The sequence below is a fragment of the Paramisgurnus dabryanus genome, chromosome 22 (assembly GCF_030506205.2).
Source record: "Paramisgurnus dabryanus chromosome 22, PD_genome_1.1, whole genome shotgun sequence".
Classification (NCBI taxonomy): Eukaryota; Metazoa; Chordata; class Actinopteri; order Cypriniformes; family Cobitidae; genus Paramisgurnus; species Paramisgurnus dabryanus.
In genome coordinates this window covers 26470259-26496003 of record NC_133358.1, presented here as the reverse complement: position 1 = coordinate 26496003, position 25745 = coordinate 26470259, and the positions used below count along the sequence as shown (strand labels likewise).

Sequence of the window (25745 nt, the reverse complement as noted above, 5' to 3'; positions counted from 1 at the left end):
CCTACCCATATTCAAAAGCTAATTACAAAAGAACCACTAAAGGTAGGATGAAACCTTTTTTTTTTTTTTTTGAAAGCATAGGGTCTGTTCTTTCATTTTGGTATATTGTATGTTTATATATTTAAAGAAGAACATTTTCTGGAAGGCATTAAACTTTGGTGAAAATCATGAGAAACGCTGGCGCTGGCTGGCAACTTTTTTTAAAAGCGCTGGCGGTGAAAGAGTTAAAAGCTGGACTGCTAGTAAATTTAAAACTTGCCCAGTGGTAACTAAATGCAGTCCCGTCTCCATTTTTAAGGGGGTTGCACACTGGACGAGAACTGCAGCGCTGCGTCGCAGTGCTTCTCGTCCGGTGTGCAAGCCCCTATAAGCATGCCTAGTCTTATTTACTGTTGGTTACTAGGTTGCAATACCACCGTCATTATTTTGAGCAAACGATGTAGTAGTCTAGATGAAAGGTGTAAACGTTGCAAAAGTAATGCGTTTTAAAACGTAAACGTATTAATGTAAACATGGCCTTACTCGCACAAGTTGATGGAAATGCACGTAATTCGCATTTTATTTTTTTTGAGAATTTTGAAAAAAATCCAGCTATTGTCATTAATTTCATATTTCAGTATTTGACATGGCCATTGACTCGATCAATATCAAGGTTACACAAAAAGTTGATGATTTGGAAAACAGTAAGCCTAAATCACAAAAAATCATTTTAACTGAGTTTATTACAGACTGGCTGATGTAAAAATCTCACAAAACCTGTTAAGAATAGATCATATTTCACCACAAAATGTTTGTTTTTTTAAAATCTCTTTATCAAAGCAAAAATGAATAATTCTCATTACTGTTAAAAATAACAGTTTTTTTACAATTTTGAGGTAAAATGTGACATGGGCATGTTTTTGTAAAATCCACCCATGTATATATTTGACACATATATATTTATGTATATGTATTTGTATCTCAAGTCATTTGAATAAAATACGTCTAGCCTATGATTGTGCAATAAGGGATAAGTGATATCCCACTATGTAGATAGATACTTTACTCATCCCAGTTGGAAATTCACATGTAAATGTAATGTAAAAGTACAATCCAAAATATTTCCCAGATAATGACATCATTACCTTGCACCCGTATTTTATCGTCAGGCAGGATACCATCACTGGAGTGGGTGGCATACTGCATCATGGGAGTACCAGGACAGTGATTTCCTCTGTTACTCAATGTGATTGTCTGATATGTCTGCTGGCAAGGGATCAACTGGACGCTTCCCCTCCGGTTATAAGACACTAAGAATAAAAATAAATGTCATGTCACATGAGAACAAGCATGTTTGCATAATATGTTCAGTTTGCCAGAAACAATGTTGTCTATTACGTTTAACTTGAAACCTTAAAGGGATAGTTCACCCCATGATAAAAATTAATTATCCCATATTTTATTCACTTTCTTTTGAAGTGAAGCAGATTTTATAATGTTGGGTCTTGTGAACATGCATACGGACGTAGTTTATAAAGCTTAAAATATAAATGTCTCATTATAAAAACCTATTGCTTTACCTTAGAAGACATTTAAAAACTATATGGATTATTTTTTGTAGTTATGTATAATATATTGCATTTCTGTCAATAGCTTCCTAAAATGTACACACTGGACCTTTAACTTGAAACCAAATGTGAAACAGTAAAGAATATGGTAAGGTAACACTGTCTTACTGAAGGAGCCTGCAGTGGTGGTATAGAGACCATCTCCTGATGCATAGAGAGCATTACAATTTTGTTCTGGTGAATCTGAAGGTCGATCATTTGGAAGGCCATTCAGATTTGACATGGTGCATCTGCTGGGCAGCTTTTTTTCAAAAGGAGACTCAGCCAGACCGGCACATTTTTCATCTTTGCATACTACTGAGGGTGCCTGAGGACAAATCAATGAACAGATTTTGATTATTAAGCTTTACTATTTTTACTATATTTTAATTTTTAAACCCACAGTGTGACATGGCTTATAGCTGGGATCATGTTCGCAACGTCTGACATTTGTAAAGGAATCTGCTTTAGTCTATAGTAGACTCTTGTATGTGTCTTAAATACTTATTTTTACTATTTTACAGATGCCAGACACATGCACACACACTTGCAAAACTCTTGTGATGAATTTCTACAATAATGTCAGGTTTAGATCACACACGTCGGTTATTCCTATGCCTTTTTCCCACTTGCTATCTACTGTACATGCGACCAGATCACACAAGTCTAAACCCAAATTAGTCTCCCAGAGGCAGAGAATACAAAATCATAGGAATCACGAGATTGCCATTGTTAACTTGGCCACCTGTGTTTTTTTTTGTTTGGTCGTAATATCTCAATGAGGCAAATCACAGTAGATTAATACAGCATTTATACAGTTATAAAGTATAAATGTTTATTTTAGAATTGGAAAGATACCTGCATAAAAGACATGGGTTGCTCAACCTGAATTATCTGACCAATGGGAAGCCGACCAATAGTCATAGCTGGATGTCCTGAGAAGCCGTTGCCTATTAGTGTCTACAAATAACATGGTGTTAATCTTTTGATATGTATTCATTAACATAACTTAAAATAGGCTTTACATAACAGAATGATATATTTTTAATACTGATTATAATACAGTATAATGCTGTCTTTATGAATGCTTAAAAATGCTCACTTAGCAACACAATCATCATCCACTTCATTATCTTCTTTGTTAACATTTATGAACTTTACCTGTGCACATGGTCCAGATGAAACCTGGTGGCCCGCATCCCCTGCATCCATACTGTTTTGAAAACATAAATACATCCTCACATTACCTTTGTGTATAAATAAGATAAAGTATGTGAATATTACATATATAGCGCTGTTGGTCACAAGAGGGCTTTTCACACTGGAAATAGTTAACCCCCGGGATATTCTAAACCTAGGGTTAATGGATTCCTGGGTTACCTGTTTTAGGTTTAACATTGTTCAAACTTATCCAGGGGTTAAGAGATAACCCTGGGTATTCATAATCTTACATTTCACACTGTACATTCCTAAACCCTGGGTCAGGAGTCTCCAACCCTGACCTGCTTCAGCTGTGTTTTTAGGGTTCCCACACCTTAGTTAACTTCAAATTCAAGGACCTTTCAAGGACTTTCCAGGTCTAATACCCTCAAATTCAAAGACTAAATATGGGGACACATTTCAAGTGAGAGCAAGGTTACATCGTGTTACCTTTTAAGATAAATTTTTACAGTTCCCTTTCGAGGAAACTCACGCTGCGTCACTCTGGTGACACTTTGGGGATGCTTACAGGGGTAAGTGCATCTAAATGTGTATCAAATTCAACCAATGTTGAGCCTTAACAACAAAGACAGGGTGACACGGGAGCCAGGAAGTATATCGCTAACTAAATTATTGCCAAAGACAGTGTACAGGGACGCAGGAAGAATGGCAAGGGAGATGCAGTGTCTCGTTCCCTTCTCAGGGAACAACAGTTACATACGTAACCCGAGATGTTTTCATGTGTCAAACACAATGCAAAAAAGCATTTTGGTATGAATCAACATTCACATACAGAAGATATAAGCATTTAAAGTGAACAGTTTAGCACGTGTGCTTAAAAGGCTAGAAATTTTATGATATTATCCTACACTACACAGGGAATAATATGGATTTTTTTTTAGAAAACTACTTGCATAAAATAGATTCAAGCACTTTCGATGACCTTTATCTATGTATGTATATTTTCAAAATCTTCCCAGGGCCTTAAATTATTTCCCCCAGATTTACAAACTTTCAAGGATTTCAAGGACCCGTGGGAACCCTGGGTCATACCTTTCTAACCCTGTTTCGTTTCACACTGCATGCGTTTGGCACCGCAATGCGGGTTTAACCCCACAGAAGCAGGGCTAGCAGGGTTTTATAACCATTTTCAGGGACTTCTAAATTTACGAGTGTGAAACAATCCTTAACCTAGGGTTAAAAGCAGGGTTTAGAACGAAGATAACCCAGGGTCAAGCGCAGTGTGAAAAGCCCAAATGAGACTTTAGGTAGATGACTTTTACTGCCAAATTACTACACAATGGGGCGGGTTTCCCAATCAGGGGTTAGCTTAACCCTGGACTAGGCTTTTGTTTAATTTGAAAATATAACTAGTTTTAACAAACATGCCTTACTAAAAACATTACTTGTTTGCATTTTGAAGCAAAACAAAGGGCACTGATGTATTTTAAGATATGTCAGTGCAAGTAATTTTCAGTTTGGACAGCTTTTACATTCATTTTAGTCTAGGACTAGTCTAGTCTAATCCCTGTCCGGGAAACTGCCCCTAAAATTTTCTTTGGGTTTTGAAAAGATTGCTAAAGTAAATAACTTGCAGCCAGTTTAAATAGGATAATTTCGATTCAGTAAGTGAACATAAATTATTAATAAGCTCGCTTTTCATCTGACTAATCCTTAAACCTTAACCTTTCATTGTTAAACTTTGCTTAACATTGGTAAAAAAAAAACTTTAAGCCACTTCTATCTTAAGTACTGTACGTGTTATTTTGGATTAGATTATTTTAGTCATGTGGGGAAAACCCCTAATCTATATGTATGACATAAGAAAGATGTCAAACTCACTTAATTTACTCACAAAAAGCACTATTCCGTTGACTTTACGCAATAATGGTTGTTCTTACCTTCTTGATAAAGGGAAAGACGTAAAAACTACGTAATTTAGTTCTCGAGCAAACAGGTACGCAGACGTAGAGCGGTTGGATTTGTAACGGTCACGTCAGTCAGTACAGTTTAAATATTTAAAAGTCTACAGACTCGCGCGTAATATGATAAAGTTAGTACACTGCATACGCTGCATTAGACAAGTTCCGAAATACTAAAATATCATAATATTGCTATTTATAAACATGTTGTTTAACTTGAAATAGCGTTTTTTACCCTGATGATCGAGTCTGGATAAATGACGACATCTACTGGTTAAAATAATAAACACGTAATAGAAGAGAATTTACACATTGTTATTTTGCAACAATAACATGTACAAAACAGCACAAATTTAACAGATTATGCAAGGTTTGAGAGAAATATTTAAAAATCAAAATAATTTTTTTAACATTGGCAAATAGCCTTATGATTAAATAAGTTATTATATTATTATTAAAATACAAATACTAAATCGTACATTTATGATGCTGATACAAATGTCAAGAGTATATTTTTGAATATGCCAAGAAAAGATAGGCTGCTTTGAATGAATGCTTGAAATTTTTGTTTTTATCAACACAATTCCTATAGTTACATTCCCATTTTACAATGAGTTAGTGAATTCTGAACTTTTTGCACTATGTTTCACCAAAAATAAAAAAATAAAACAGAGAAACCCCAGTTTATTATTGTATTTATTTTTTGGTCTTTCTCGAAAATACAAAACAAAAACACATTAAACATTACAAAACATTCTTTAACCGAAGTGACAAAGGCAATGCATAAAATAAAAAGACAATGAAATTCAGTCAGTCAAGGTGTAATCTTGAGGTAACAAGCAATGTAGAGATTTGGGTTCATAATAACTAAATAACTCAAATTCACCTTCTCAAAGGTTACCAGTAGTGTTATCGAATAAACTTAATCGAGTTCTCTTTTTAATTAACCAAACACATAAGCAATTCACCATTTTAAATTTAGCAATGATTCCATTGTCAATCTTTCGGTCAGGCTTTTAAAATATTAAGAAAACCAAACCAGAGGCACACAAATGAGTAAAGCATGCTCTCAGCACCAATACAGCTCAACCAACCAATTTATGTACACACACAGGCAAGTAGTGCAACGATTAACTGCAGCGAGAGCATGTCGAATGATAAAACCAATCAAATAAAAACAGCCGTTGGAAGCAGAGGCACAAACTCTTAAAAGCCCCGTTCCCATGAGCAACAAACAGTGTTACCCAGGGAAGTCAAACCATGCCTGTAACTGCAGATACCCAAAAGTAAAACCAGGAAAACTAAACGAGAAGAAACTTTTAAATGCTAACGTTATTAATATTTTGTATGAAATAACAATTAAGACATTGCATTTAATATACAATTGTTTCCCCCTATCCCTTTTGCTGATGATACTGCATCTGTCATAGCTTGTAGAGTTAGCTAGCGCTTTTGTTTATTGTTCGTTTCTTTTAAATATATACTGTACATGCATTCAATAAGTAAAAACTAATTCCAACTCCCTTCCAGTTTCACCAATTAAAGAGTTAGCTAAAAACTGCAAGACAGTCCACACAACAAAAATGAAGAGCTTGTCTGGTCTTCGGCCGTGAGATATGTCGTAGAATGAGTGACGAATGCGAAGTAACGGAGCTGGATTGGGATGGTTTTCTTTCCCGTTCCAACGTTTCCTTTCATCTGCCAGCTGGAGTCGGATTCACATTATGTTTGGAAGGAAGAGCAACAGTGCTGATAACAGTGTCAGCTCCGATTTTAAAAATACTGGACAGTGTGAATGCATATCTACCATCTTTTGACCTGAAGACAAGAGAGACAATTATTTCACGTTATGATAAAATAAATTTTTGTTTTTCTCAGTCTATTATTTACAATGGCCCAATTTGGCTCATTTGGTGGAGCGTTGTGTTAATAACACATAAAAGGGTAAGTTCGAACCCTGATAACACACACGCTTATAAAATGTATGGTAATGGAATACAAATTTGCATTATTATAATAATAGTGTTCGTAAAAGTCCAAAATTAAGACATTTTGACGCTCTTTATCTATACAGTCCAAATACTTTTTGGGGCCAATGTAGAAAACCCAATGACTTTGCACTTACAGTTTCTGTCGTGTTCACCACTGCGGGGGCACGTAACTGTAGGTGGGTGTGGCAGGTGGGCGGTATGTAGGCATTGATGGGTGGGGCGCGACTGGGGTCGGAGAGTGAGTAGTTAATAATGTTCCTGTAGAGAAAACCCACAAAAACATGTCTCCTCTGCCTTTTTACATCAATAAGGCATTTTTATAATAAATAATGAGTTTTAATGTCCTTGATGTTTGACATATTAATTGTATCCAACAGAAATAGTTTTCATTTACAACCACATGATGACTCACCAGCTGACATTGCCATGGTGGTGCCTCCAACCATTCCCATGACTCCATTCGGGCGGGGAGGAGGAATGGGAGGAGCATACATGGCTGCCGGCATGCCATTGGGCTGGACCACTGTCGTGTGATGAATGACATGGGGCGGGGCGGCGTAAAGGGGCTGTGTGTAGTAAGTGCCTTGCTGCTGTGAAAAGAACAACGTTTTATAACTTCGAAGCAGACAAACATTACTACTTGGGCTCAATTTGATGACCTTACCTGTGCATAGGGGTTCTGTTGGGGGTAGGGACTTCTCACCGGGTAGACGGCAGCAGGGTAGGGGTTGGGTGATGTGGAATAGGGGGGTACAGCACCGGTTGTTGGGGAGCAAGACATTTTAAAAGGGGTCCCGGGAGCATAACCTGTAGGGATGAAAATGACATTCTTTGGCTTGAAGACAAGAAAAGACCACAGACACAAAGCATCCAAAATAAAGTAAAATTGAGAGTTTGGTTCTCCCATACCTGTGGGAAAGGCTGGGTTAGCACCAGGGTACATACTGGGAGAGTATGCTGGAGCTGCCGCCGCATAACCGACAGGGAACCCTGCTGCAGGGGTAGAAAGGGAACAACAACAAAAAAATTAATCGAGGAACAACAAAAATCACAGCAATGAATAATAACTAAGACAATACTTCAAATGTAATGAAATCTAATCATAGGCGTCAAGAGGCAATACTTCCTGTCAATTGCATGGCAATGAGACAGAGCTGTTCCTCTAGTTACCTGGGTATCCTATTCCTTTATGGTTGGTATAAGGAACCCCTGATGACGCAGGGCTATAAACAGGGTTCATAATGTCGATCTGGCAGCACCTTTAGGAAGGAAAGATGCATAAGATAAATTGCAGTATCACAGTAAGTAGACTTACTGTTTAGTTTAAACCATTTATTACTAACTAGTACTATAGTTCATGTGAAGTCTCTTTGAAGTAACAATCCTTAAAATGGGAGAATACAAACTTAAAAGCCATCTACTACTACACCTGTCAATCATATTTGATGTCTGCCAATCACTTTTATAATATATTTGTTATGCATTACATTAATTCAGTAACATATCTGAACAGTGTTCTTCGTGTTTTTAAACATACTAAAAATAATAAAATAAACAAAATAATTATAAATAAATACGTGTTTCTGCTCGAGTCCATCTGAGTTATGAGTTGTAAAAATATACAGCTGATGCATCGATGGATATTTTCTGTACGAAAAACGCATGCAATGCTTTGACCTCTGAAACATACGCATGGCTTTTAGCATGAAGTCTCGATTGTAAACTGACTCTACGGGTTCACCGATTAATATTTTACATGCATGTATAAAAGGAGACATTTTAACAACAGCACAGCAGGCGATCAAGTTTTGATGCACAAACACACGAATGTTATAAACGTGACATTGGGCACGAAGGATGCGCCGCAGCGGCGCGATGTTACAGGCCGAGAGCAGCATCTCGCATCCCCACTTTATCCCGATTCACTGCATGTCCCACTTCTCCATCCATCTCCTATCTTTCCCTGAAAACATTCACATCTGGTGGTCAGATAAAGGGAGCATCAAAATCGTGCAGTGACTACGGGTACGTACGATCACTTATGGTTTTTTGCGGACTGCGTCTCTTCTGTGCGGCTGAATTAATCCAGAATATTGCTGTTGTCTGATGATGATGATGTCTCGCGCTTTTGCGTCTGCTCGGCTGCGGACGCTACGCACGTAGAGTCACGGCAGCGCCGTGCGTCACTTCCGCCATTGACAAGAGACAGAAGCGCGTGTTTACACTAGACGGCAGTGGGCGCTCGTCGAAGTTTGCCATTTAATTTTTATTTTTTTACTTTATTCAAGCAACATTAAACGTTTATATAGAATAGAATAGAATAGAATAGAATAGAATAGAATAGAATAGAATAGAATAGAATAGAATGGTGGAATTTGAGGGGTGGCAAACCTGTAATGTGACGTCAAACAATAGTTCATCATTGTAATTATACAACAAAAATAAGTATTAGGACTTTTCAGTGTTATCATTACAACAAGTTAACAAGTAACAATAAAAATATAGCACATATAAAAATGTTAATGTTTACTGCAATTTTATTAGGAAATAACAAGAACAGAAAACACCGCAGCATTCTGCGCTGTAGAAATTAAAAGCCTGTTGGTGAAAGTATTTTAATTTCATGTTATAAATTCCCACTGGGAAATTTCATATAAATAAAGCTAAGGCGATTTCTTTTCATCCTTCCTTTAGGCTGTACAGATGTAAAATATTTTTATGACTTACTCGATGGACAACAATGTATAAAAAATCCCCATGCAGTGAAAAGGTTAATCTGTAGAATATAAAACTTTATTTTGTATGATTCAATGTAAGATTAAAATGTATGCCGAATTAGTAAACTCTGTTATATCAGTGTTTCTCAACCAGGGGTCACTAGGGGGCCTTAAAAAACTACCAAGGGGGCCTCAAGATGACTTAAAATAATTTTAAGTTATTAGAGTGTTCGTTTATTTAAAAAAATACATCTTTTTATAGTTTTACCATCTACATATGTGTAGTAATTTTAAGTGGGGGACCCTTAAATATTGTTGAACAATGTTTATGTATGTTTTTATATAAAGTTAAATAAAGTTTATCTAGTAGTTTATTAATATCATTAGCACTCATAATTTCTGATGGATATTAAAGGCTTGAGTTAGATTTTAAAAACGTGTATGTTGGTGTGCACAATGTAAAGGGTTAATAAAGCCTGAACAGGTTCACGAGGATGGTGCGATGATGAGATCATAGGGTTTTCGACTTAACGCTGCGCAAAGTATCGCGAGAGCGATTCAATCGCTATGTTCGCGAATCTCTCTCGCGGTATTTTGACGATAAATCTGTGTAGCGCTGCATGATGTCGAATCCAAGTCATGAGTACGGTAGCCGGTAGAGTGCTTTCCTCGCTCTTTCTCTTCCGGGCATCTATGCGCTGCTCACGCTCCGGGCCGTCCATCGTACAGTAGGAAACATGGCGGCCGTCAGTAAGTACTTGACAGCGAAGAACTCCGCTGTAGCTGGCGGTGTCCTACTCGTTTTATACCTCCTAAAGCAAAGACGAAAGACCTCCAGGTTGAACAGGTACGTGAACGCGCAGCCGTAGTTGATTTAACGCATGATATCTAATCAAGACTGTGTTCTGTGTCACATTGACCCTAGTATAAGTTTTAGCAGAATAACTCAACATAATGGCTGTGTCTCAAATCATTGTGAGCTGTCTACCTCGACAGCATAACTTGAGGAAGTTAAAATACAAAACCATTAGCTTCCGACGCTGCAGTGACGCTCAAAGTTAAATTCAAATGGTGCCCTGTAATGCTGTCTAGGTAGATACCTTACTAGGATTTGGAACACATCATGTATCGCAATCTTAGAGTAAATTTTGTAAATAGTACAGTAAAGAATAGTGCATATTTATTGAGAAAAATCATGGATGAATGTCACTTTGCAAAGCTCATTGCTGTCTCACAGTTAAACAATAGACTCATTCATAAAGGATAATTGTTGGGTGGGCAAATGTAACAATGTAACAGAGCCTACAGTAGTTTAAACTGATCTGAATTCAGATCAAATTTAAGTCAATGAATCATGCTTGCACCTTGTACCCTCTGATATGTCAAGCGTAAGTGAGGCTGAAAAATGCTGCGATATTTATGATTGCGCAATATTCATTAAATATTGTCCTTATGAGTGTTTATGTTTCTGTATTCCGTTATTGATAGAGCAATACATTAGCAATGCAAATGTCATGGGTTTGAACCCAGGTAACACACACATGATGACAACATTTAATATTATATTACTGGACATAATCAGCTGCCATTGTTTATTTGTATTTTTTTATTTACAATAGGAAAGGGGGATCTTCAGAGAATCTAAACGGCGAGGTAAGACTTTTTTATTCATTGATATCTATTTGACACAGCATAGATTTATTCCTTAAGATTTTTATGAAAGTCATCACGAAATTGTTTTGCTTTGCATGTGGCACAGCAATAGAGAAAATAAGAAATTATGTCTGTACTGTATTGACTGTTACAACACACAGTTAATATGGATAGTGAGTTGAATGCATGAAAATGGCAAAACGTAAACGATTTTAACACTTGTACTATTTTAAAACAAGCAGAAAGATGCCAAGAAAGAGAGAGCAGCTGTGGACAAGCTTTTCTTCATCCGGATCTGTCGAATTATCAAGATCATGGTGCCGAGACTTTTCAGTAAGGAGGTGAGAACTCTAAACTGTCTTTTAAATGCCACATGTAACGGCTTGTACGTCCAGTTTGTTTTCTTTGTGTGACAAATTTCCTGTTGAGAGACATTTTTGGGATTCTCATCCCCTCAGGGCTAGGAGCCCTGGACAAGAAGCCACAACACCTGATTTTTGTTTATTAATTTGTATGCCACAGACATGGTACCTGCTTTTGATCGCTGTGATGCTTGTGACCAGGACTTACTGCGATGTCTGGATGATTCAAAACGGAACTATGATCGAAAGGTTCGGATTGAGACAACAAATCTTGCATTTCTAATTTTGCATAATATGCCAACTTTGTACAAAATTCCCGGCAGGAAGTTTAATAATTATCGAATGTGCTTTCACTGTGTCTTTTAAATCTTCGGCAGTGGAATCATTAGCAGAGATATCAAACTATTCAAGAGGCACTTTTATTCCTACTTGACTGTCATACCTGGGGTAATTTATCTTTACGTGTTGTGAAAATATGCATTCACTAATAATACTCCAGTGTCTAAGCCCAGTCATAGTGGTGATGCCGTGCGCATCATAACCTATGTGTTGTCAATCAAACTTGACAATCCATTGTGTTTACCTCTCAGATCTCCTCTGGTGCGTTATTTAAATTCGCATTTGTGTTTTGTAACTGTATAGCCGTGAATGTGTGCTTTCTTTGTTGACGTTAGATTTGCATACTTGTTTATCGTGCAAATGAAGAACATGATGGCAGGGCATGCGTTGATTGACTTCTGTATGAATTGTATGACCACATTTGCTTGTGTTTGTGTGCATGTTGTGGTTTGCAGTGCTATTATCGGTCGATCCACAAAAGGTTTCAAGAAGTACTTGCTCAACTTTATCACAGCCATGCCAATTGTAAGTTTACGCTTTTTATTTAAGCAAGGTCATAGATCGTTTTGAAACATCAGATTCTTGTCCTCTTGTATCTGTAGTATTTGTTGATAGTCAGAGGGGTTCTGAGAAAACTGTCTAATTTATTTATCTAACCCCAAAACTGCTTTTTGACCAATCATATTAAGCTTACTAAAAGGGATGCATAACGATTAATCGTGATTAATTTATAGCAGAATAAAAGTTTTTGTTTACATCATACTGTGTATAATAACTTTGTATAGATAAATGCACACACATGCATGTTTATATTTAAATGTTTACATTTGTTTATACATTTGTATATTTATGTATAATTTATAGTATATATAAATATAAATACTTAATATATAAATATATATTTTTTGTTAAAATTATACATGCATGTGTACATATTTAAATATACATAATTATTATACAGAGTTCACACACATGTATGATGTAAACAAAAACTTTTATTTTGCTATAGATTAATTGCGATTAATCGTTATGCATCCCTACTTGCTAACATCAGCATTTACATCATTTCTGTGTCATAAAAACATTATTAAGGCAAAAAAAAAAAGAAAAAAAAATTGTGTTCAGCAGAACAAAGGAATTTGTACAGGTTTGGAACAACTTGAGGATAAATAAATGATGACATCATTCTTATTTTTTTCATGAAATTTTTTTTAAATCTGGTTATTCAATTGTATAGACTCAATCTCCATCTTTCAGATCGCCCTGGTGAACAACTTCCTAAAGTTGGGCCTGAATGAACTAAAGCTGTGCTTTCGTGTGAGACTAACCAAACATCTCTACGACGAGTACCTCAAGTAAGACCACTTACCTTCTGCAACCTTCTTTAAACTGACAAGAGGTGTGCTGTAGCCCAAATCTCATTGTATTTGACTTTAGGGGATACACGTACTACAAAATGGGAAACTTGGATAACCGCATTGCAAACGCAGATCAGCTGCTGACACAGGATGTGGAAAGGTTCTGTAACAGCGTAGTGGATCTTTACTCCAATCTCAGCAAGGTAAACTACATTTTACTTTCACCATAACATGTGATATTTTACTTTAGTTGCAAAGCATCCCAATGTCTTTCTCGTCCCTTTCAGCCCTTGCTAGATATCGGCTTGTACATTTTCAAGCTGACAACAGCAATTGGAGCTCAGGTGAGACATATATTTTATACTGCTTTCCTGCATGAATGCTATTGGATAGTTTGAGGACATTTTGGCATCCTTGCACAGGGTCCTGCAACAATGATGACCTATCTGCTCATCTCCGGCCTTTTCCTGACACGTCTGAGACGGCCAATCGGTAAGATGACGGTAACGGAACAGAAGTATGAGGGAGAATATCGTTACGTCAACTCTCGCCTTATAACAAACAGGTGAACTTTCTTAACTGTAGGTTTACCGCTAGTCTTGCTAAAAAAACAAAACAATTTCCTGTGCTTATTAGATGGTAAAATTTCCTTTTTTGTTTTATTTCAGTGAAGAGATTGCTTTTTACAATGGAAACGTCAGGGAAAAGCAAACAATTCACTCAACCTTCAAGAAGTTGGTGCGTTAATGTATACAATGCCTGCTGTTGTTTTTTATTTGCATTGCACGTATGCCATTACACTTGACATTAAGGTTGTGAGTGTCTTTGCAGGTCGATCATCTGCACAGTTTCATATTTTTCCGTTTCTCTATGGGTATGGTGGACAGCATCATTGCCAAGTGTAAGAAGAAAATTTAAATACTTGACAAAATGTAACTAAATTTAACTTTATAATATTAAGGTCTTCCTTAAGAACGATTAGCCAAGAAGTCAGTTAAAAAATGTGTGACCTTGCTTACATGTAACAAAAACATTCTGTGAAAACGTTGAAATGTTTAAAACTAATATTGACTGAGTAAGGTCATGTCAAAGATTAAATCTTAACCTGGATTTCACAGACGGGGTCACATCTGTTATTTGCACATACATTGAAATTTATAGTTTAATATATTTTTCCTTTTCGTTTTAGATTTTGCAACAGTTGTTGGATATTTGGTTGTGAGTCGCCCTTTCCTCAATTTGTCTCATCCTCGGCACTTGAACAGCTCTCACGCTGAACTGCTAGAGGTACAACTTACTAAGTTTTTATAGTTTATGGCTACGGTATTCACAAAGTATTGATGTCGTAAATGTAATAATGTGTTTTATTCTGCAGGACTACTACCAGAGCGGTCGCATGCTGCTGCGCATGTCGCAGGCGTTGGGTAGAATCGTCCTCGCAGGCAGAGAAATGACGCGCCTTTCAGGGTAACTCCTCCCTTAATACACTGCACTTTATGTTTTATGGATACATGCATTGACTTTGTAACATTGAAACCATGAGAATTTGATCCTATGGCATTTTATTAGCAGCCATAACTATTATGCTTGCGTTGTGCTGTGTAGGTAATATCGACGTTTTTGTTTAAACGTTAAGATTACGGTCTTCTTGTCTTCTTCCTCAGATTTACTGCTCGTATCACTGAGCTTATGAGGGTCTTAAAAGAGCTGAATTCTGGGAAGTATGAGCGCACCATGGTGTCCCAGACAGAGAAAGGTGAGTTTCGAAGACTCTTACTGTGGGTTCGCACCAGTCGCGTTTGAGGCGTCAAAATCGCGTCTAGTTTGACGCTTGAACATTTTGAGTTTACTCGCTTTTTTCACACGTGAAAAATGCACGTGAAAATTTTTGTCATCGAGACATTCACGCGGAAATTTGCGTCGTGGGAGGGGCTTCTGCGACTTCACCCACTTCCTGTAATCACGTCACTAAGCTCGTTAACGCAGCTTGTTTTTTCCGCCTAAGTTCAAATTTTTCCACTCGCGCATTTCCCGCGGCAAAGCTTAATTCGTGCCATTAACGCGAACTAGACGCGCAAATGAGGCGAAATCGCATATACCGTGCTTACTGACCTCATTCGCGCCGTGAAACCTCCAGATGCGTGTCAACGCATCTTTACATTGACTCAACATTGAAATCACTCGCCCTCGACACCTCTACTGCGGCTGGTCTGAACGCAGCATTAAAGGGCACATATTATGACAATTTTTACAAGATCTAATATAACAGGCAATGAGTGCTTTTGGTTAAAAATAGGTCTGATTCGTGTGTATTCAGACTGAGGCCATAGTATTTTTAGCTGCATTAGTGCCACAATGTGCTAACATACACATTTAGAAAAGCTTTTGGGAACCGTGGTTGTGGCTTTGTTTGTGTGATGTCACATTAACAAGAGAAGAGAATAAAAACAGCATCTAATGAGACTGCTTTTGGTTTAATGAGGATTAAAAAAAATGTAATTGTTGTGTTCACACACTGCCGACACATTTATGTCCAAATACCTTGTAAAAGTGGACTTCAGAGAGATTTAAAGTTGACATTTCTTCAATGGGTTATGTTTTCATTACCAGACATTACAGAAAAGCTCACATTGGTCCCTGGTAGTGGAAGAATTATCAATATGGACAACATCATCAAGTAAGAGCAATGCTTTAATGTATATATGTGTATATATTAAAGGATTAGTTCATTTTCTTAAAAAAATCTAGATAATTTACTCACCACCATGTCATCCAAAATGTTGATGTCTTTCTTTGTTCAGTCAAGAAGAAATTATGTTTTTTGAGGAAAACATTTCAGGATTTTTCTAATTTTAATGGACTTTAATGGACCCCAACACTTAACAGTTTTAATGCAGTTTTAAAGGACTCTAAATGATCTCAAACGAGGCATAAGGGTCTTATCTAGCATAAAATATGCGCTTTTAAACCACAACTTCTCATCTTCCTCCGGTTATGTGACTTCAGCGACTTCACGTAATTCTTCACGTAATTCTTCGTCACGGATGACGTTTGCGAAACTACGCCTCAGTGTTTACAAGTGTGGAGAAAGAGGACCGACGTTGTTGTATGTTGAATGATATGTCTTTGTGTCAGTTTATTGTTTAAAATGCTCCACAAATGTGCGTTTCATATATTTATACCATGGTCTGTTTAAATACTCGATTCTGATTGGCTGGAAGGTGTGCATTAAAACCGTTTAATGCACAGGCAGTTCCAGTCAGTTAGAAATTAATCCGCTTATATAAACATTGGTAACCATAGTAACACAGTTACAATTGCAGAGAGAGCGAGAGAGACAGAGCGAGCGAGAGAGAGAGAGAGAGACTAAGTGCGTCTCTCTTTAAAGTGCGCCGGTTTTATTTCACACTTTACATAAATAAATGACATGATTAGTTCAAATAAAGATTGCCTTGTCACTGTCAGTGTTGCCTGTCATTCATAAATTATTTTAATAAATCAATTAAAGAATCATTAAGTTAGCTATATGCTTTAGCAGAGGCGTTTCCAGCTTTTAAGGACATTCGGGGCTTAGCCCAGACATATTAAATACAGGGATCACTCAAAGAGTGTATAAAGTGTATAATAAGAATATTAACATGATCTGTAGCATATCAAAATGTACTCACCTAATCGCGGCGGGTCGCAGGAGTAAAATGTCATAAGAACTTTAGTCTTTCCTCTCAAGTAGATTTTTGCACGTGAGTTTTACTCAGACAGGACCTGAATGAGCTGATGTCACAGAACCGCCAAAATTAGATTATTAAACTGCTGCGCCGAAGGAATAACGATCAAGTGATAAATAAACCTACAATACTGTATACCTACTGTATAACCATCTTATTTATGTACCATACAAAACGTCTAAAACATAATATAAACAGAACATCTAAAACTAAATATAAACGTATTGCTGCTGGAGACTTGCCATTGGCTGTTGTAATTGAATAAATAATGAGGTCAGTGTAAGAATAGATTACATGAGCTATTTTGGGGATGTTTTTATAAATATTATTTTGTTTCATGGTATTATGTTTTATATTATTACGTTTAATGTTATAATGTGTTATTATAATTATCTGATTTAAATATTAAAGATACTTTTTCAAGTTACCGTTGTTGAGATCAGTGTTTCCTTTCCGGTAGCTAAATAAGATCTCGTTAGCTCCTCCCCTACCTGTTGCATATTCAACAGAGTGGCAGGAACGGAGTAGCCCATAGGCTACCGACAGCAAAGAAACGTATTCTATAGGCTAGATATTTTTTAAGACCTGGCCCTATGTCTATTTCTAACAGACTGTATGCAGTAAAGCCAAAGCACAATGAAATAAGACAACTTAATTTAAAAGGTTTACATAGGCTTTTGTCCGGTTTCATATTTGTCAGTCAACTTTTCAAAATACATTCGGAGCAACGAGGGGATAGACTTTAAAAAAGAGACGCACACAGCCACAGGTAACTCGCGCACGCATCTCTCTCTCTCTCTCTCTCTCTCTCTCTCTCCCTCGGGTCCTCTTTCAGTTCTCTGTCTCCCTCTTTTACTAATGAATTTAAATAAATGTGATAATTCATTTAAATAAAAGCAATACAATGGCACTACTTTATTTAAAGCGGACGGAGTGCGAGCCTTAACTTAAGAAAATGACCGTCATTTTTACCCGTCTGTTAAAAAATTACACTGTAAACATTATTTGCAGCGTTAACTTGGCAAATAACCAAGGTATAAGCGGGATAATCCACGGCTAGCCATGCATTAAAGGGTTTTAATGCACTTCGCAGAGGCAACCACCCTCTGCTGGTTCTTCGCCTCTACGTCGTGCATTAAAACCCTTTAATGCATGGCTAGCCGTGGATTATCCCTTACGTAACACGTGAACTTTCCACGGCATTACGCAATTATGTGAGGTCGCGCTGGCGCGTCACAGGACCGGAGATAGACGAGAAGTTGTGGTTTAAAAGTGCATCTTTTTTATTTTCTTGCCAAAAATGACAATCGTTTCGCCAGATAAGACCCTTATGCCTTGTTTGAGATCGTTTAGAGTCCTTTTGAAGCTGCAATTTTAAAACAAATAAGTGTTGGGGTCCATTAAAATGAGAAAAATCCTGGAATATTTTCCTCAAAAAACTTGACTGAACAAAGAAAGACATCAACATTTTGGATGACATGGTGGTGAGTAAATTATCTGGATTTTTTTTTTAAGAAAATTTACTAATCTTTTAATATTATATTTTTAGTACTTATCTATAGATTATTTCAACAGGTTTGAACACACACCTCTGGCTACACCTAATGGAGATATCTTGATCAGAGACCTGAGTTTTGAGGTGCGTTAAGGTTATTTCTGCAAATCTTTTGAACATGTTATAAGGCATTAAACACTATCCCTTTCAGTTGAATCTGGTATAATTTAAAGGATAAGATTTTGTGCAGCTGAATACATTCTGCATTATGCTACCGAATAATGTTTGTACACAGTTTTAAGTTGTTTGCTCACCTGATCATGTTCTTCATACTGCAGGTAAAATCCGGTGCCAATGTTTTGGTGTGTGGTCCCAATGGATGTGGAAAGAGTTCACTTTTCCGGGTCCTTGGGGAGGTACGTACCTTCAATAACATCTTGCACTTTCTCCATGCTTTTTCTTTTGGATGCATTAAATAGCGTGAATAACATTCATGCTGCTATGTCTTACATATATAAATGTGCTTTACTTGTCTATTTTTAGTTGTGGCCTCTGTTTGGTGGAAGTTTGACAAAACCAGAAAGAGGAAAACTCTTCTATGTCCCTCAGGTGAAACATTAAACAAATATCTGCAGAAAAATCCCTCCTTACGTACAACCTACAAAAGCTGAACAACTTCTCTTATTTTGTTTCCATTCAGAGGCCTTACATGACTCTTGGCTCCCTGAGGGATCAGGTGATCTACCCAGACACCCATGAGGACCAGAAGAAAAAGGGAATTTCTGATCAGGTACTCAAACAGAAATTTTCTGATCTTAAATGTTAGCCAATATCTTGCGAGTATCAGACACATTTTTATTTATTTTGCTATTTAACATCTCAACTGTTCTGCTGAACAGGTGCTGAAGGAATATCTGGATAATGTCCAGTTAGGACACATACTGGGGCGAGAGGGATCCTGGGACATTATTCAGGACTGGATGGATGTTCTCAGTGGAGGAGAGAAGCAAAGAATGGCGGTAAACTGAAAATGTTTTATCCATTTTACAGTAATTTACAATAACGGGATGTAAGTTGGCAAGTATCTGTTTCCATTTAATTAAGTTTCTTACTAATTATAATAAACACACAAAGGTTTTGTACTTGTGGGGAACTCTTAAAGCGTTATTTCCCCCAAATATGAAAATTCTCATAAATGACTCAACCTCGTGTTGTCCCAGATGTATATGACTTCCTTAATTCAGCTGAACACAAACAATTAATTATATAATAATGCATATCTAGGAGTCAACATGACGAAGCTCCAAACATTTTTGTGACTCCAGTGGGTTAATATACTGTATGTGTCTTCTGAAGTAAACATTATGTTTGTTAGAGAAAACTAGGGATGCACCGATACCACTTTTTTGGAATACGAGTACGAGTACTTGCATTTCAGTACTTGCCGATACCGAGTACTTAATAAAAAAACATGATTTAAATTTACAGGTAACAGCTTTAGTCATATAATTTAACAAAAAAACAAAGGACTAGTTTTCCAGTTTGTTGTAAACTCTGCCTCTTTAGACAACACAAGAGGCATTAACCCCATACACGCCGCTCAAACATAGACATTTCTCAGACCGTGGTATCGATTCCAGGTATCGGTGGACTTTTAACGAGTACGAGTTCTTTAGAAAATGTGGTATCGAGGCCGATACCAGTATCGGTATCGGTGCATCCCTAGAGAAAACTATTAATATTTTGAGCTTATTTAATGATGGATACGTCATTACCATTGGAAACATACGGAACAGCAGAAAATTCAAATACAGAGGTATAATAATGAATCTCATTGGTTCTTGCGTATCTTATGACGAAACAGACATATAAAGTGCCGCAGGGATGACGTATTTTTGGATTAATGCAAAAATAAGCTCTGTGTTTAACAAAGTTTGAAACTTACATGTTTTGTCCAACAAGATAATCTTCACAGAAGAACACAACTTTTATAAAAAATGCATTTACTACAAATTAAAATTAACCTTAGGCTAGAAGTGAACTACGCCATGGTCTGCATACAGAATAATCGCGACTAATCGTTTGCAGAATAAAAGATTTTGTTTACATCATATATGTGTGTGTACTGTGTATAATAATTATGTATATATAAATACACACGCATGTAAATATTTAAGACATTTTTATATACATTTTTATATTCATAATTTGAATGATATATTAATATACATACTTAATATATAAAAAAAAAATCTTAAAATTATACATGAGTGTGCGTGCGTGTGTGTGTGTGTGTGTTTATATACATAATCATATAATCATTATACACATCACACACACACATGATATGATGTAAACTAAATCTATTATTCTGCAAACGATTAGTCGCGATTAATCGTTATGCAGCGATCAACGCCATTACCATCAAGCTTCTGACAACTCTTACTAACGTTATTTAACAAATTTAAAAACAAGTTCCCTAATAAGGAAATACTCTGTGGATGAATGAATGTTTGTTGGGAATTGTTTTTGAGAAGTCCCTGAAAAGTCCCATGTAGTAACTTGTTGTCAACCGTCCTTTAAAAGACACTTTAAAGCTTTAAAAAGTCACAAGTGGGGGATTACTGGTGTGTTTAATGTCGTAGAATGATACATAAAACATCTTGGACTTTTATTAAAGGCAGGGTGCATGATTTTTGAAAAACACTTTGGAAAAGGAGTCGGCCGAGTACCAAAACACACTTGTAGCCAAGTTTCACAAGTTTATTTTCACAATATCACAATTACACATGTTGCATACAGTTACACATGTTGCATTGTACACTACATTTCAATGCAGCAGATACAGTTTAATAGTATTGTGAAAAATGGACTCCCAAGAAGCAGCAGCTTATAAATAGGGGTCCATCCCACCACCAAACACCACCCCCCAGACCTAGGAAAATTTCTGTGAACGGTCCAACTTTAAATACCAAGACCACCAGTCTCTAACTTAAGGATATTTTGAACAAAATTACTACAAATTGAAAGTAATTAACAGTTTCTACATCTTGCATCATGATTTACATTGATCCATGTACCAAAAGGAGAAGTTTAACCCTCAGCCACAGAGCCAAACAACAGTAAGGGGAAAGTCTACTAACTGACATTGTTTCCTAAGTTGCGTATGTGTCGGGCGGGTCTATCAAAAGAAGGTCCAGATTCTATTGGGGTAGGGGTGTGTTTGTTTAAGTGATTTCAAATGTCAACATTGGCTTTCAGAGATCATGCACCCCACCTTTAAACAAGATCTTATTTAAGGAGGTTAACTAAAACCTCATTTTACCCATTTGCGCCTGATGCTGCGCGCTAAAACATTACAACTAATGCTGGTGCACGCAGCATCAGGCGCAAAAAAACTAACCAGAAGTGTTAAAATAGTAAAAAATCTTTGTAGGTTTTTCCTACAAAAATACGTCATCCCTGCGGCACTCTATGCCATTTTTTTCACCACACCGATCTGTGTGTTGCTGCATACCAAGCCTATGGATTGCTAAATAATTAAAAATTTTAACTGTGACAAATCAGTAATGAAGTCAACTTTGTTATATAGAAAATATCCTGTCATTGTTTTCTATAGATGGCCCGGCTTTTCTACCACAAGCCCCAGTTTGCCATCCTGGATGAGTGCACCAGCGCCGTGAGTGTTGACGTGGAGGATTACATTTACAGTCACTGCAGAAAGGTGCTCAAACATCATATTTCAACTAAACAATACATATTATCATATCCAGTTTTGGGGGTAACACATTACAAGTAACGCACATTACGTAATAATATTACTTTTCTGAAGTAACAAGTAAAGTAAAGCATTACTTTATAAATGCACACACATTAATATTTTAGTTACTTTTTAAAAAAGTCATGCAAGTAACTTTTTCAGTTTTATTAATTTAAAAATAAAATAATGTGCTGAATTAAACTGAGCGGGAACAGTTTAAGTCAGAAAGGAGATGGCAGGCCAGGGCTTGACATTTTTGCAATCATAAAAAACACCTGCAAAGCCTGAAAGAGATCAAGCCTCAGCCAAGTAAGAAAAAATAACGCAAAAGTAACTTAAAAGTAATGTAAGCATTACTTTCCATGAAAAGTAACTAAGTATCGCAATTAGTTACTTTTTTAGGGAGTAACTTAAAGGAATATTCCATTTTCTTAAAAGAAAAATCCAGATAATTTACTCACCACCATGTCATCCAAAATGTTGATGTCTTTCTTTGTTCAGTTGAGAAGAAATTATGTTTTTTGAGGAAAACATTGCAGGATTTTTCTCATTTTAATGGACTTTAATAGAGCCCAACATTTAATACTTAACTCAACACTTAACAGTTTTTTCAACGGAGTTTCAAAGGACTCTAAACAATCCCAAACAAGGCATAAGGGTCTTATCTAGCAAAACGATTGTCATTTTTGACAATAAAAATAACAAATATACACTTTTAAAGCACAACTTCTCGTCTAGATCTGGTCCAGCGCGACCTAACATAAATGCGTAGTGACGTAGGGAGGTCACGTGTTACATATATAAAACGCACATTTGCGGACCATTTTAAACAATAAACTGACACAAAGACATTAATTAGTATCATTCCACATACAACAACGTCGGAACGGTCCTCTTTCAACAAACTTGTAAACACTGGGGCGGAGTTTCACGTTCGTCCTCTGTGACCTCTTGACGTCATGACGTATTGCGTGGGGTCACGTTGGCGCATCACGACCGGATTTAAACGAGAAGTTGTGCTTTAAAAGTGTATATTTGTTATTTTTATTGTCAAAATGACAATCGTTTTGCTAGATAAGACCCTTATGCCTCGTTTGGGATCGTTTAGAGTCCTTTGAAACTCCGTTGAAAAAAACTGTTAAGTGTTGAGTTAAGTATTAAATGTTGGGCTCTATTAAAGTTCATTAAAATGAGAAAAATCCTGCAATGTTTTCCTCAAAAAACATAATTTCTTCTCGACTGAACAAATAAAGACATCAACATTTTGTATGACATGGTGGTGAGTAAATTATCTGGATTTTTCTTTTAAGAAAATTGAATATTCCTTTAATATTGTAATGCATTACTTTTAAAAGTAACCTTCCCCAACACTGATCATATCTGCGATAAAGATGTTATTTAAAGGGGTCATTTCTTTATGTTTTAGAAATATGCTCTCTGACCCACTAAAATGAAATTCTGTTTAGCTGATTGTCGTGTTCATAGGTTTGATTCCCAATATCATGACCCCTTTAAACCTTTTGCTGTCCATGATTGTTTTAGTTTCATATTTTAGCAAATAATTTTGATGCAATCCTGTCTGTGTTTCTGATAGGTTGGCATCACCCTGTTCACGGTCTCTCACAGGAAGTCCCTGTGGAAACATCATGAGGTAAGATAAGCACTGCTTCCACTTTCATATCAGTTTTGAATTAAAGGCATAATATGTAAGATTTTTGCATTAAAATATATAAAAAATGACTAGCACAGTGTTATATATTTTCACATATGTGTACCTACAGTAGTAGTTCTTGTAGCGTCTAGCATAGCACTCGTTTAAGCCAAACTGTGGACTTACATTATAATGTAACTGTTATAAAACTTTATTTCATTACATCATCCATGAACATGATTTGGTAGTCCTCGCAAATCGATTTCTATCGACAGTAAAGTTAAAGACTACAACTCCCATCATTCCACGCTTTTTAACAGCGTCATCAAGCTGCACCATCGCTGTTGTTAAGCGACTTTTAGTTTTAGTGGAGAAAATTAAATATTGTGTCTTTCTTTACCATTAAATATGTGAGTTTATGCTGCAATTTTACACTATATGTTCAATTGTGTCTTATCTACAGTACTACCTCCATATGGACGGCAGGGGAAACTATGAATTCAAACCCATCACCTCTGAAACTGTGGAGTTTGGCTCTTAGAGACACCACAACACACAGCCCGAGTAAAGGGTCCTAGCCATTCACCTCTTATAAAGAGACGCAAGCCGACCTAATCTAGGAGTTTGTTTTTAATCAATCGTAAATTTATCTTTTATCGGATAAAAATGTGTTTAAAAAATTTGCTAACACTAGGTTTGTCCTCTGTGATTGTAAATAATTTGTAATTTAAGCAGGACATCCGTTAAGTATGCGTGTGGGCGCGTACCAAGAAAATACCAAGTCTTGTGTTACCGCACTGTATTGTTTAATAAATGAAAGGATGAAGAATCTGCCTGTATATGCTCACACAAATCAATGCCACTGGACTGAGCTTAGAGGTAAAAAAAACATAGTAAGATTTGCCATACTTCCATACATTAAGCTACTAAGTGACCTTAGTGCTCAACGCAGCACGGTTTGTGTTGTCTGGATGTGTGCGAGCTTTTTTGATGATGCACTTTTTTGTTCGTCTGGGAAGACCGGGCGCGAGCGGTGATTGAAAATGAGGGACTCGTACGGCAAGCGTGAAGACTGTATCTCTGCAGAACTGTTGTTGTTTGTAAGAGCTTTAGAAATGTCACTGTTGTAACACTTCATACATAATACAAATCAAATGTCACTTTACTGTTTTCATTAAAATAAGGAGACATTGGTACTAAGATTTCTGTTTGTGGCTGTTCTGTATTTAGAGAAACGGTTAAGATTGTGTTAGATTAAAAGAGAAGAATTTGTCAAACAGATATGTGCCTTTATAAAGTTTGACGCCAGGGTTACTTTAGGAAATCTCCAAAAAGATTCGGAAAAGACTTTAGACACAATCTAATGTGAGTGAGAGGTCATTGAGATTAGACACTTTTTGACCTTTCATCTTCCACATGATAACTTTGTGTTCCTCATGTATCTCTACTCACTTAATCTCTACCAAAGATCAGTTATTGGTCAAAAACAAAACAAGCATTTTTTCCTGGTAAAAAATAAGAAATGCTACCAATGAATTATGCACTGTGGCTGTGTCTCATTTATTACACAATGTACCAAACCTGCACCCTCCCTTTTTATTGGTTTAAAGGTCGCTTTTACAAATAAAGGAACAACGAGTACCATGCTTTAGTTAATACCATGGTTTTTTCTGGACATGTACAATGGTAAATGAATAAAGTATTTATGTAGTAATGTGGTACAGTGTATACACCCGTTTACAGTACTTTCTTTGTTTCAGTACATCTTTTTTTTTTTTGCAGTGCAAACAAATCCTTGACTTGCATTTACAGCGTGTTAATGATTTATGAGAAACCCGCCGGATAGATTCCACTGTAAACTAACGTCAAACTTAACTAAAGCCATTGTTTTGGACAGTTTTCTACATAAAATCATCCTACATAATGTAAAGCATGTTATAATATTGTACAAATATAATCTTGATATCTTTAAAGTCCGATATTAAA

At 36.5% G+C, this 25745-nt stretch overlaps 2 protein-coding genes across 5 annotated transcripts; one reads left to right on the top strand and one right to left on the bottom strand.

Moving 5' to 3' along the window:
- Nucleotides 1–5387: 5387 nt before the first annotated feature.
- On the bottom strand, nt 5388–8872 carry fam168b (family with sequence similarity 168 member B). Of its 2 annotated transcripts, none has more exons than XM_065258528.1 (7): nt 8733–8872; nt 7870–7958; nt 7609–7692; nt 7364–7506; nt 7112–7289; nt 6834–6957; nt 5388–6526 (listed from the first exon to the last, which is right to left on the bottom strand). In XM_065258528.1, the coding sequence occupies exons 2-6, from the start codon at nt 7937–7939 to the stop codon at nt 6848–6850; spliced, it is 585 nt and encodes a 194-aa protein (XP_065114600.1). In that variant the 5' UTR covers nt 7940–7958; nt 8733–8872; the 3' UTR covers nt 5388–6526; nt 6834–6847. The 2 variants fall into 2 exon arrangements, with proteins under 2 accessions (XP_065114600.1, XP_065114601.1); XM_065258529.1 differs by having other exon boundaries at nt 7112–7286.
- A 1197-nt stretch (nt 8873–10069) lies between these two features.
- Nucleotides 10070–24961, top strand: abcd3a (ATP-binding cassette, sub-family D (ALD), member 3a). Of its 3 annotated transcripts, none has more exons than XM_065258523.2 (23): nt 10070–10263; nt 11036–11069; nt 11309–11410; nt 11592–11680; nt 11809–11878; nt 13028–13125; nt 13208–13331; nt 13416–13472; nt 13551–13693; nt 13797–13866; nt 13960–14029; nt 14318–14415; nt 14504–14595; nt 14793–14884; nt 15739–15805; nt 18429–18492; nt 18687–18764; nt 18892–18957; nt 19049–19138; nt 19248–19367; nt 21968–22072; nt 23703–23759; nt 24223–24961. In XM_065258523.2, the coding sequence occupies exons 1-23, from the start codon at nt 10154–10156 to the stop codon at nt 24298–24300; spliced, it is 1974 nt and encodes a 657-aa protein (XP_065114595.1). In that variant the 5' UTR covers nt 10070–10153; the 3' UTR covers nt 24301–24961. The 3 variants fall into 3 exon arrangements, with proteins under 3 accessions (XP_065114595.1, XP_065114596.1, XP_065114594.1); XM_065258524.2 differs by lacking the exon at nt 11809–11878 and adding an exon at nt 12226–12295 and having other exon boundaries at nt 10071–10263; nt 11312–11410; XM_065258522.2 differs by lacking the exon at nt 11809–11878 and adding an exon at nt 12226–12295 and having other exon boundaries at nt 10071–10263.
- The last annotated feature ends 784 nt before the right edge of the window (nt 24962–25745 follow it).